Here is a 12,868-nt window from a genome sequence, read left to right on the forward strand (position 1 = left end):
CCTCACTTCAGATCAAATATCTGTTCATCATTGGTTTGGCATATCATATGTATCACCTCGTTCGTCGTTATGGTTCGTAGGAAATGCACTCTACCCTTGCTCGAAATACCTGATCAAGTCCAATCGCAACATGATGTTGACCGGCCGGATCTTTGTTCCGACTCGGTTAAAGGGATACCTTTATGATGTTCCCTGGGAAAATATTTCGATAGAATTCTTGGCAATTATCGGTCACTCAGAATTCTTGTAACATATAAACGCTGTATGTGAAACAAGTGGAGTTTGTTGTCGCTGCCGTGTTGCTGTCCCACTTTTGCAGTAGCCTTCCTTCAGACTGATTCACCATGTCGCTGCCCACCTTTTCTAATCCACCTTCCGAACGCATACTAGTCGTAGGAGCAGGTATAGTCGGATCTCATCTCGCTTCATTCTTATCGACCACCTTCGGATCTAAAGTTATACTTCTAGATAAAGATATAAAGGGATTACCAGGTTCGACAGGACATGCACCAGGTTTCGTAGGACAATATAATGAACTTTCATCTCTGACTGAATTAGCTAAAAGATCTGTATCTCATTACATTTCGAAAGGTGAAGAAGGATTTCAAGTTGTTGGTGGATTAGAAATTGGTTCTGATCTTGAAAAACGAGCTGAAGATGCGAAATCAGTTGGAATTAGTGCTGAATTAATTAATAAAGAAAAAATATTAAATTTAGTACCTAATTTCATTGATGAGAATTATGTAGAAGACAATGGAATATCAGGTTTATTTTTCCCAAAAGACGGTACAGCAAATGCAATAAAACTTACACATATAGCACAAGATGAAGCTTCTTCAAATGGCTCAGTTTTTATCAATGCAGAAATACAAAGTTATTCTAAAGATTCAAATGAATGGAAAGTGAATACTAGGTTAGGAGAATTCAAAGTTGGAAAAATCATATTTTGTACAGGAATTTGGGCATCACAATTACTTCCACATTTAGAACATTCAATTGTTTCTGTTTCTCATCCATATTCTTATTCCCTTCCTCATGAAAAACGACAATATAAAATGCCTTTTATCAGATGGCCTCATAAACATGTTTACGCAAGAGATCATGGATTAAAAGATGGATTAGGTTCTTATGCTCATGCTCCTATCAAAGTTTCCCGTGAGGATCATGGTCAAACAGCTTATGGAAGATGGGAAAATGATTTTGATCAAGTATTAAATGATGGTTATGATCTGTTAAATCAAAATATCGCTTCAACGTTTAAAGCTGAAGGAAGCGAAAAATTCAATGGATTGTTTTCTGTTACACCAGATGGTTTACCTTTAGTTGGTAAAGTTGAAGATGATTTGTATTGTGCTGTGGGAGTATGGGTCACACATGCTGCTGGAAGTGCTAAATTACTTGCGGATGAATTGATGGGTAAATCGCAAGATGAGGATGAGTGGTTGAGGAAAGCTTTAGATCCGAGAAGGTTCCAAAAGTACATGAGCGAGGAGGAGAAAGAGGTTTTGGAGAAGAGGGCATTGGCGAAGTACAATGATATATATAATAAGGAAGGGTAGGGATATCAAAACCGGATAAGACGAAAGAACGTGTCTTTATGAAACTAAAGAACATGTCTTTACGAATGCGTGATGCTCGCTGTGTCAGTAAGTTGAATGATCTCCCGTAATGAGAAACAACTGTAGAGACGAAGACATGGTACAGACATGCATACTAGTATGGATACAATAATCTCCTCAACTAAAGTTGACCTTCCGACTTGATGCTAATGATCGCTTTCCGCGAATCAATGATGGTTTGGTAAGGAGTTTACTCGCAGGTAGTGATCTCGTAATCCACAGTCTTGTTACCTTGACCAGCGATCTTGGGTTTGAAGTCTACATAGACGAGCTACAAAATGACAACCGCTTGCGTAAGCGTTCATGTATATATAGGCGGGTTAGGTGAATCTTGATCTCAGTGCCGATTGAACGAATGAGATGGAATTATTGAACTCACCTCATTCTTGTTAGCTGTCCATTCACCATCGGTATCTCTGTAATATACTATTTCATTGCTTCCAGCATCTTTAACTTCGATGGTTGTATGAGAGATTGCACCTTCAGTAGACCATTTGAGGTTATAACAAGTGGATTTAGTTACTGGGAAAGGTTTTGAACATCTTTGATTTTTATCGGAATCAATACATTTCTCAACGGCGAAATCTTTGATAGACCCAGATGATATGACGCTCACTAAGCGATTTAAAAAGTATTTAGCACAATACTGTCAAGCGAGGAAGGGCCGAGTAAGGGTGGCAATAGATCGATCGTACTTACTCTCGTTAACTGCTCCTGTAAGGGCAAGACCTGCAGCGAGGATTGATTGAATGTTTGGGATGTACATGTTGTTGGTTGTGGGCGCTGATGTTGGTATAAGGAGTAAAATGATATGATAATAAGGGCGAAAGATATGAATTCAAGTCAATTGGATGTTTATATACTCGATTCGGATGACCGTCATTTTTTCTATATGGTGACAAACGTTTGTTGTTCCTTTGTACGCTCTCAGCTGACTTTTGACTGATCATAGTGACATCATGACCACGTGGGGAGACTTTAAAGGTACCGGGACCAAACAAACCGGTCGAGTGTCTGTTCTTGGCATGGGATGCATAGCTATATCTATGATGACAATATCATTCCTAAGCATTATGTATAATCGATCTTTCTGGTACAACCATACAACAACGCTAATCATCTATGTGGAAGGAGTAGGCAATTCTGTGAAGTTTGGGCAGATACAATCGCATTTCCTGGTCAACAGGGATACCTCCGTAATGACGATTGATTATCATATAACATGGTAGTTGAATACTGGGACTAATACGTTACGTGAAGCCTGTTCTACATAATAATGGATCTTATCATTCTTCCAGGGATCAGGATCAGTTTTCTCTGGGTATCGGTCGACATAGGTAAGCAACCTATATCAAAGATCGAATGAGTACCAAGACAGTCACGACCACCAAAATAACCATAAGTCCTCTGCGCTTCCATTTTTCGCCAAACCAACTTTTGTTCGCAAATTCATATTACACATATCAGTCATATAAAGGTGAAGACATCTGGAAATCTTGGAAATGAGAAGATGTACCAGAACAATATCATCTAATTCTAACAATGTGTCTAATATACTTGTTGCTTACCTGCTGTTTAGCAGTAATCGCCAAAGCGGATTACTCAGATGAAGCTTCCAATGCTAATTCTTGCGCTTCTTCATCACCTGAATCATATAATCTTGGATTACATGTGGCTTCAGTCTTCGTATTATTGGCTGCATCTGGTATAGGGGTATTCTTACCTGTGATTATGGGTAATGATCAAAATGGTAATAAGTTTTTCAAAAGAGCTTTTTTCGTGCTAAAGTATTTTGGTACTGGAATTATCATTGCTCTTGCGTGAGTGAATGAGCTCATACATCTTATGATGATGCCAATGACAAGGCGAATGTTTGTGCCTATACAGGTTTTGCCATTTATTACAAGATTCGTTCGAAACTTTTTCAAAGTGAGTTGAGCAGTCAACAGATCATTCAGATAGATGGACGTTGATTTTGATTTGGTATTATAGTGAATGTATAGGAGAATTAGATTACGAGCCTACTGCACCGGCAATAGCAATGGGATCGATTCTACTCATCTGGCTAGTTGATTATTTCGGTGCAAGATGGGTGAGTCGTCTATCTCTGCTATTGATAATTCGATCATTCATTGATTTAGTTGGGAAATGTAGGCTGCAAGAAGAGCTTCTCCTAGAACAGAATGCACACCTATCGAAGTGGCTAATAGGGATGATCTGAACTCAGCTTCATCTTCTCCTATATCGAATAACGATACCAAACCTATATTCCAAGATTTATGCTGTGAAAGTGGATGTAGACCAATTGCAGAATTGGATCCAGCTTCGAAAAGAGCACATTGGGATGTACAATTACTTGAAAGTGGTATTGTCTTTCATTCAATTATGATTGGTATTGCTTTAGGTGCACAAGTAGATGGATTTTCCGCAACTTTTGCAGGTGAGTTATGATTGATCATATCTCGTACAGGGAACAAACCTTGATTTTAACTTTCAATTGAAAACAGCCCTTGTATTTCATCAGCTTTTCGAAGGCTTAGGTCTTGGTGCTAGAATCGGTGCATTAGTATGGATGAAATCGGAAGGACAAGTAGCTTGGAAGAAATGGTTAATGTGTATGGCATATACCATAATTACTCCTATTGGAATAGCTATCGTAAGTTCACTCTAACTTCCCTCAATTAGAGCTTGGCTAATCTGGTTATAGGGTATCGGAGTACATGAATCGTTTAATGAAAATGGAAGAGCTGAACTTTTAGCTATTGGAGTACTTAATTCAATTTCCGCTGGTATTCTGCTATATAGTAGGTTACCCAAAGGTGCGATCACACAACGAATGACAGCTCATCCATATGCGGTCTAGGCGGTCTATGTCAATTGCTCTTTGCCGAATGGGTAGTAGGAGATATGAGAGATGCTTCGAATGTCAGGGTATTTTCAGCTTTAATTGCTTTATTTCTGGGTCTTTTCGCTATGGCACTCATCGGTAAATGGACATAAAATGACAACAACTCAAAGAGTGATGGTAAGCTCTAAGATGAAGCGCAAATACTAGTACTAGATGTATACATATACATATGAACACGTATTCTGTAGGACTAGCTTTCTTGTTTCTGATCCTTCCATCCCTTCGAAATGTATATCTCGCGAAATTCGTGTCGTGCTCGACTTTCTAACATTGATTTATAGTATACACCTCCGTATCACTCATAGGCTGATTGTGACTCGTCTCGGCCAATTATCACAGCATCAGCTTATTTGGAAGTTCGGAATATTTCGCGTTTCAAAGCATCTTTTATTTTTGCTTTGTACACCCTTATGAGCAACCAACAGCATCTCGATTGGGCTGCGGACACTCCATCTCCTTATCTCAAGCATCATTGTACTCCTGATGATCCCTTGTGTCTTTCTTTTCATTGACATGTCAAATCCTTGATGACAAAAGATCAACATTCTTTCAAGAGTGCAAAGGATTCGAGTCGATTTCGGTATTGCCGTACATGTTGTATATCGTCATTCCTCTCAATATGTGTATCACTTTTGTTATCCTTTCATCGATTGTAATAATATCTTCCTTCTGAAGTACACTTATCGACAAGGCTGATAAGTATTTAAACGATAATATTTTGACCAATTTCCATCTTTCTTCAATATATCATCCAATACTATAAGCTATCCACCCATAGAAATCGATTCGAGCTATACATAATATCATAATACTTTTAGTATAGTTCCTAACAGACACACCAAAGCAGTTCTTGTTAATCATGGTCAATACCAGCGACAAAAGTTCCATCAATACAGCTAGTAGTCATGACAGCAAGGGGACCGTCAAACGAGTGGAAGGAAAGCTATGTTATGTGCGACGTCCATCACAAGGTGGAGAAAGTTCAAAATCCAACTCAGACAAATCTGTAGGAGATCGACTGGATGAATCAGGCTGGACTGGAAGTAGTCGAGGTGGCGGATTAGGACTTTTGGCCCAGTGGACAACAAGCACCAAGTCGAAATGATTACGATAATTCAGACTATCATTTTGATGGTATCACTCCACGAATTCACTAATTTCGCTAGATCTTACGGTGACTCGACAGAATGCATATTGGTCGGAGAAGGTGTTTATTGCGAGGTATATACTATATAGGAACAAAGGATTATTCTATGATGCATTCTGTATATACTGCTTTCTTGTGCATAATCGCCTTACTGTAGTGACCAATGAGGCGGTATCGCAGCAGCTCCTTTATTGTGGTATATGAGTATAGCAATTCCCTCCTCGTGTCGCGCGAAAAAATCGTCTGCACCTTTACCTTCGATAAGCTCTGACGTCAGTTGCACATAGTGTTAGATGGATGGGTCAGCCGAACATCTAGAATATAGCGGGGAAAGAAGTTTGTCAGAAGCATAAGCATCCTTTCTCAAGACGAAATCAGATAGCTTCATTCTTTCACGCTCGACCATACCAATACTCGAGGTTCAATGTTAAGATAATCGCTTACACACTTTAGTTTGAGTTATATAATAATGAATTGTACGCTCTCAACTCGCTCCTAAGACTGGAATCCCAAATGATTACAGACCGGCGCATCAAAATTGGAAAGGAATCGCATTAATCTATACTTAACATATGAAATGGGGTGCAGTGCATCATCATTGAACTCATCAATGACTTCGTCGAAAGGAACTAAAACTTATAGAGAATTGCAAAAAGAAAATTGGGCTTGTCAAACATCTACTCGCTCTAAAAAGAAAGCTAATACTTCTGATGGAAAGACAGGAAATCCACCTATCAGGAGGTTCAATGAGAGTGGATAGTCAGGTTGTGGCAAAAGTCTTATTAGTAAATATGAAAAAGGGTTTCAATGTAGCAAAGCTAAAAATACAGAATTGACAAATGCCTCCTCTGAAGAGGCTGGTAGTCATAATGACGATGACCAGATACATGAATGGGTAAGGAGAAAAGAAAGAAAGTAGTGCAAGGAAATGTTGATAATTATATCTTTTCAATACGTTTCGGTATACTAAAGTGTGATGATAAGGTTTTACACTCTGTGCTCAGAGTGGCAATCGATTGCATATGAATGTTTACATTTACAGTATTCATTGTATTGTATTGCTATGCTTCAGCTCCAATTTGATCTCCTTTGAATGCTTCAGATACCTGATATACAGTATATTATTCTTATTTTTCGAAGTTTATAACCATATCATCGATATCATATAAAACTGATAACCTCCGGATGAAATGTGATCCCCCTTTCAATCTCATAATCAGCGAAGTGTAATCCGTGATGATCAGATATGACACTTCTGCTTGCGGCAACAAAACCGAGGACTATTTGCAATTGCCAATACAAGATCGAAGGAGGAACTAAGAGCGGCAATACCGAGGTAAGAGAATGAACGAGTATATGTTTTCATTCACGAATCAGCTGGAATCATCTTGAGGTACTTTGGCGGGACCTGAAAGATAATTCGATCCGATTCGAAATGGAGTTTGGCTGGAGAGGATAAGTTGCCCTAAAATCGTTAGTGTTTCTAAGTTACAAAGGAGATTTGGAGCTCCAGGCAAGGGAGGATTATCGATGACACATTGTTCAGCTTCTTTCAATCGATATTGCAAATCAATACGTCATGGTATTTACTGTTCATTTTTAGATCCTCGTCCGAGTTGAGCGGACCACTCGAATTCTTTCGTACATGGAGAAGAAGAAGACTGATCAAGTAGTAAGATCATATTGCGAAGTCGGCGAAATTTGAAGAGAGCGCTTCATAAAGGTCTAAGTGTGTTCTCAAAGGAGAGACGGAAATACTATTGAAATCACTCTATCCCGACGACGGATTGGGATATCAAGCAGAGATAAGCAAATACGTCACTTTCAATACATGAAAGGTGCATACACTAGGATTGTTCAAGGCCCCCTCGGTCTCGTCATTTGTCAGTAAACTTTCTTTTCAACCAGGATCCGGCCGATCTGAGTTCGAGATGAGCTTGATATCTGACAAATGCGTTTTGGAATCCTTTAGAGTCTGGCCCTCGGAGCCTTCAAGGCCTCTAACGACTCGGAACTTGTCGAAGCATTTCTGGCCTCCAAATGAGCGGGAAAGTAAAATTTTCATTTATCGGAGTCTGGACGTAATGCATTGAGTCGAGTCGAATTTGCAACTCAGTTTGTGAGTTGAAGATGTCTGAACGATCCATGGCTCAAATCAACTTTGACAAGGTATAAATAGGGGTGGAAAGACAGCCTTTTTTTTTTTTTTCTTTCTAACTTCAGACAGTTTTCCATCATATTACAAATTTAGAAAGTCCAAATTTCCAATTTAATATACTATCTGTCAATTTCTTATTTTTCACTATGGCCACTGAAAGACCCCCTCTGTACCCAATTGAGGATGTAGATACAAGATCATTGATCTCAATTATGCAAACTTGGGAGAAAGATTGTAGAGAAGAGTATTTTCACGACAGCTCAAGGGATTGGGCTAGTTTAATTAATCCTAGAAAAGAAGGTACGTTGCTGTCTTTATGAGATAAGGTAGAAGAAGGCTAAAGCCAAACATAGCCATTGGACGATGTGTCACGATCGCGAAAGAATACGCACAGGTATATAGAGGGACCCAGACCACGCCAGAGACGCTAAATTCGCGTCAAGAGAAACTGTGGACCGCTCTGACGGATTACATCTATACCATGTTCTTAGAAGACCCTAACGATTCAGGAGCTCATGCCGAGTTCGTTCAACAAGATTCAGAATTTAAGACTTTGTTCGAGATGGAAGCTAGAAAGCATGAAAGATTATTGTTCCAGCGCTCTTCCACCTCTGCTGGAGCCGCATAGACTACAACCTCATGAGTTTTCGGTTCACGATCACACAATGTGCGATTTTGGTGTGTGGTAGTCATAAGTAATATGAGAGTGGTAGTAATTTTTATATGCGAGAGGTTTTTGAGATGCAACCCGTTCTACTGTGATTGTTGAACTAAGCTTTCTACGAGTACTGATCAACCTTGAAACGACTGCAATTCTTCACAAGTGCCAGCAATGAAATACTCTGACTAATTTATATCAGATTAATTATGAGAAATAGGACACCGTCCCTAATCGTGGGTATACATGCCAAAGCATTAATATGTATGATGAAAAGCTATGAATGAGACCTGACAGCGGAGAAGTAAAATCTACATAATAAGAAGAAAGAAGTATCCGAAATTAAAAGTATGATGATAAAATTCTATAAGATGTTCTATAAATTCCTAAAAAATAGATATATATATTTTTGGGGGGAATCTTATTTATTCTTCATCAGAGAATACTTCTTCACCTCTCTTTCTTCTTGCCATTCGATCTTTCTTTGCTTTTCGTTTATCGGCAGCTGATACTTTCTTCTCTTTCTTAGCTTTAGCAATTGGGTTACCAAGAGCATCGTATTCAACTTCATCATCATCATCTTTCTTCTTGTCAATTCTTTCACCTGAACCTTGACCTTCTACCCAGTTGTGTCCGGAAGCTTCAAGATGACCATCTCTCATAGCCCACACTTCGGAACAGATGGATTCAGAGAATTCTCTGTTGTGAGTAATGATCAAGACACCACCTTCGAAGTTCTTCAAGGCAGCGATCAAAGCGGCCAAAGATTCTCTGTCCAAATAGTTGGTAGGCTCATCCAAACAGATGATGTGAGGTCTTCGCCATGTAGCAGCACCCAAGACGACCTTGACTTTTTGTCCTCCGGAAAGACCTCTCATAGAGTTGTGAGATACGAATTCTGACTCGAGACCGAAATCTTCAAAGTGCTTCTCGATTTCTCTTCGGACCAAAGGTCTCATAAGACCCAATCGTTGAGCTTCTCGGGTATCGAGTTCCATAACTTTCTTCTCGAAACCTCTGGCAACCAACTCGTCTCTGGCAATCCACATGTTTTCAGCGGATGAGAGACCCTTGAAAGAGACCTCGTATTCGTAAGATTGCTTCAACTTCTTTCTGGCAACAATCTCGTCTATCAATCTCTTGACACCTTCCTTGAGGACGACAGCACCTTCCTTCATCTTGAGTTTCTCTTCTTCGGTCATGACTCGGTTGGCCTTGTTCATCTCCTCCAAATCTTCACCGGTTTGGTATCTCCACAACATGTACTCGAGAGGAGTAGAGTCCAAGTGGTTATCGATGTGGTGGAAAGCGTGTTGAGCGACGTAACCAATGACCAAGTTAGGGTGTTTCCATACTTGACCACCCTTGTTAGGTTCGGTCTCACCGGTCAAAAGTTTGACCAAGGTGGATTTACCGGAACCGTTAGGACCGAGAATGGCTACTCGAGAGGAGAGAGAGACTTGAAGGGAAATGTCGTAAAGTTGTTGAACAGGTGATCCAACATATTGGAAGTTAACGTTTCTCATCTTAAGCAAAGACTTCTCTTTGGTCTTGACACCATCAAGAAGAGGAGGAGCAGGAAGTTTGAATTGGTATTCTTCAGCAACATCAAGTTGGAAGTATGATTTGGCTTCGGGTACCATTGATACGAAAGCTTCGAGGTTACCTGGGTATCTCTTGAGCTTGAAGTTGTTCAAGTGAAGAACATCGGTGATGGATCTGTTCAAGAAGTCGGAGTCGTGAGAAACGATGATAGAGGTACAGTGAGTAAGGGAGGTAAGGTAGTTGATCAACCAGTCAACGTTGAGAACATCCAAGTGGTTAGTGGGTTCATCGAGCAAGAGGATATCGGCCTTGAAAAGAATGGCTCTGGCAAGAGCAAGCTTCATCTTCCAACCACCGGAAAGAGAACCGATGGAGTGTTTTTGCTTGACGGGGTCGAAACCGACGGATTCAAGGGTGGTTCTGATTTCTTCCTCACTGGCTTGTAATCGCTTATCGGCGAGAACCCAGTCAATGATGGAGATTTCGGCCTCGGAACCATCGATATCGTGTTGGACGTAGAAAGTTCGGACTTCAGTGGGGGGAGGGAAACCTTCAACTTGGTTGTTGATGATGGCGTTCATGAGGGTAGATTTACCAGTACCGTTTCTACCACAAAGACCGTATCGGTGACCTCTCTTCAATCTCATTGAGGCGTGGTGCAACAAGATCTTGGCACCGTAAGCCAAGTTGAATTGCTCGATGTTACAGAGATCTTCACCTTCCTCCTCGTCATCGAACTTGAGCTCATCAGTCTCTTCCTCGTCAGCCTTCTTTTGGAGAAGTTCTCGAACGGCGGGGAGGGAGTCGTATGATGGAAGAGCAAGTTTGATGTATTGAGGGAGAGTAGCTTCCCAAACGTTTTGTTGGTAGTTGTGAGCGTTAACGAGGGAGGCAGCAAGTACACCAGCGTAAGCGATACCTGGGTTGGCTTGTTCAACTTCGACACCACCGTTCTTCTTGATCAAAGCAACAAAGTTGGTGGCAAGGTTAGGACCTTCAGCGATCTTGAGAGGTGGGAGATCGGAACCATCAGAAGACTCTGGGACTTTACCGATTCTTCGAAGGGTAGCGATAGCTCGGTTGGCGACGGATCGGGCTTCGGGGTCAGCGATAGTCTCGGCAGTCTTGATAAGACCGGGGAGTAATCGAGGAAGGAAAGGTCTGACGGTGTATTCAGAGTCGACCAATTTGGACATGTTATCAGCGATAACACAGACCTTTCGCTTGGTGGCGGTTGGTCGTTCATCGAGACCTCTAATAAGAAGAGGAGCGATAAGAGAAATGGTAGGGGCGGTGACTTCGGAAACGAAGGTGGTAGCGGAAAGGAGTGTGATGGTCTTTGGGACTTCCTCAATTGGGTTAAGGAGCGACTTGATCAAAGCGGGAATGAATTTCTCGATCTACATGCGGTGAACAATCAGTATAAAGCGCTCGATAAACAATCAGTTGATAACTTACATCCTTGTTCTCACACAAAGCACAAGCTTTTTCGAGGGTAGCCTTAGCGGCCTTCTTGACATCGGATTTGGTGTCCCATACTGCCTCAGCGAGGACAGGAATGAGGTCAGGCATCGCTTGGGCCATTTGGTCGTGAGCGGAAGAGACGAGTTGTTGAAGAACGTCTAATGCACCGGCCTTGATTTGCCATTTACCGGCAGTTCGGATTTGTTCCAATAAAGCAGGGAGGATGACGAAAGTAGCCCATGGGTTCATGGTTTGAACGAGGGACTTGACGGCAGCGAGGGAAGCAACTTGTACTTCCTTGGCTTTGTCGGCGAAAGCCTCAAGAAGAGCTGGGAAAGGGGTGTTTGATGCGGAGGAAACGATGTATGGTTCGAGTAAAGGACCGGCACCGTTCTCTAACAAGGTAGAGATGGCGCTAGCAGCACCCTCTCGAGCGGCAGCTGATTTTTTGTCGGTAAGAGCCTAATGAACCAGGACAAAGGGAAATAATTAGTACGATTCGATTTGAAAGAGAAAGATTGTCTCAGCGCGCGTCGCCACCAAGTCAAATTTTTTGATAAAATTGTGATATGGCAGGATGGGTAAGATATCTGAATATATGAAAGAGACTCACCTTGACGAGAGCATCGTTGAGACCGATTTGACCGAAGAATTCAACACCAGCCTTTTTGGCGGCGGTGGCAAGGTCGACGGCGGCTTCATCTCGAGCAGCTTTGTCAGCGACGAAGAGGGTGGCGAGGTCAAAAGCGCCGGATTTGGCAGAAGAAGCAGCGGCGGCAGCAGCAGGAGCCACTGTTGTAATGCATATCAGCATCATCATTCTATGACTGTGATCATCAAGGCATTTGTCTACTCACTATTGGATATCAATCTATAAATTTAGGTGAAAGAGACTTGAGATATCTTTTTTTTTTTCAGTTGATTTATCTAGATCCTTTTAGATATCTAGATTATGTCTTTTCTTTGAACGAGAAGAACTATGAGAGAACGTTATGTATTCGATGATACAATGGTTGTTTATTTATCGCGGATCGCGAAGGCGATATGTTATGGTATGAGGAAAAGAGGAAAAGGGAAAAGAGATGGAAAAGATAAAAAGAGATATAAATGTAAGATGGAAAAATGAGAAAAAAAAAGGTTGGAAACGTGAATGGGGATTGCTGTGAGTGGGTGGAGTATCTATGGTGCTATGGTGTATTGGTGCTATGGTGTATTTTAGGTTGCTATGCTAAAACAAGAAAGCGGCGAAATAGGGTAAATTTTTTGATTAAAAATTATTATATTTACGTAAAAGACCAAAAAAATCTTCCACCCAACGGATTTTATCGGTTTATCAGCGCGTGGCACTTCCGAACCATGTTTTGAAGGT

At 41.1% G+C, this 12,868-nt stretch overlaps 5 protein-coding genes across 5 annotated transcripts; 3 read left to right on the top strand and 2 right to left on the bottom strand.

Moving 5' to 3' along the window:
• Positions 1–344: 344 nt before the first annotated feature.
• I206_104523 (uncharacterized protein) lies at positions 345–1,559 on the top strand (the record flags this gene model as incomplete). The annotated part of the gene is made up of 1 exon (XM_019153820.1): positions 345–1,559. One exon carries the CDS (start codon positions 345–347, stop codon positions 1,557–1,559), a length of 1,215 nt encoding a protein of 404 aa, XP_019012560.1.
• Positions 1,560–1,809: 250 nt separating this feature from the next.
• On the bottom strand, positions 1,810–2,385 carry I206_104524 (uncharacterized protein; the record flags this gene model as incomplete). The annotated part of the gene is made up of 3 exons (XM_019153821.1): positions 1,810–1,890; positions 1,999–2,234; positions 2,319–2,385. The coding sequence occupies 3 exons, from the start codon at positions 2,383–2,385 to the stop codon at positions 1,810–1,812; spliced, it is 384 nt and encodes a 127-aa protein (XP_019012561.1).
• Positions 2,386–3,161: 776 nt separating this feature from the next.
• I206_104525 (uncharacterized protein) lies at positions 3,162–4,619 on the top strand (the record flags this gene model as incomplete). Its single annotated transcript, XM_070202967.1, has 7 exons — positions 3,162–3,439; positions 3,507–3,548; positions 3,612–3,711; positions 3,774–4,059; positions 4,127–4,275; positions 4,327–4,423; positions 4,483–4,619. 7 exons carry the CDS (start codon positions 3,162–3,164, stop codon positions 4,617–4,619), a joined length of 1,089 nt encoding a protein of 362 aa, XP_070059068.1.
• Positions 4,620–7,978: 3,359 nt separating this feature from the next.
• Positions 7,979–8,460, top strand: I206_104526 (uncharacterized protein; the record flags this gene model as incomplete). The annotated part of the gene is made up of 2 exons (XM_019153823.1): positions 7,979–8,132; positions 8,186–8,460. 2 exons carry the CDS (start codon positions 7,979–7,981, stop codon positions 8,458–8,460), a joined length of 429 nt encoding a protein of 142 aa, XP_019012563.1.
• A 455-nt stretch (positions 8,461–8,915) lies between these two features.
• On the bottom strand, positions 8,916–12,313 carry I206_104527 (uncharacterized protein; the record flags this gene model as incomplete). Its single annotated transcript, XM_019153824.1, has 3 exons — positions 8,916–11,435; positions 11,494–11,961; positions 12,113–12,313. The coding sequence occupies 3 exons, from the start codon at positions 12,311–12,313 to the stop codon at positions 8,916–8,918; spliced, it is 3,189 nt and encodes a 1,062-aa protein (XP_019012564.1).
• Between the last annotated feature and the right edge of the window lie 555 nt (positions 12,314–12,868).

This window comes from Kwoniella pini, chromosome 6 (genome assembly GCF_000512605.2).
Source record: "Kwoniella pini CBS 10737 chromosome 6, complete sequence".
NCBI lineage: Eukaryota > Fungi > Basidiomycota > Tremellomycetes > Tremellales > Cryptococcaceae > Kwoniella > Kwoniella pini.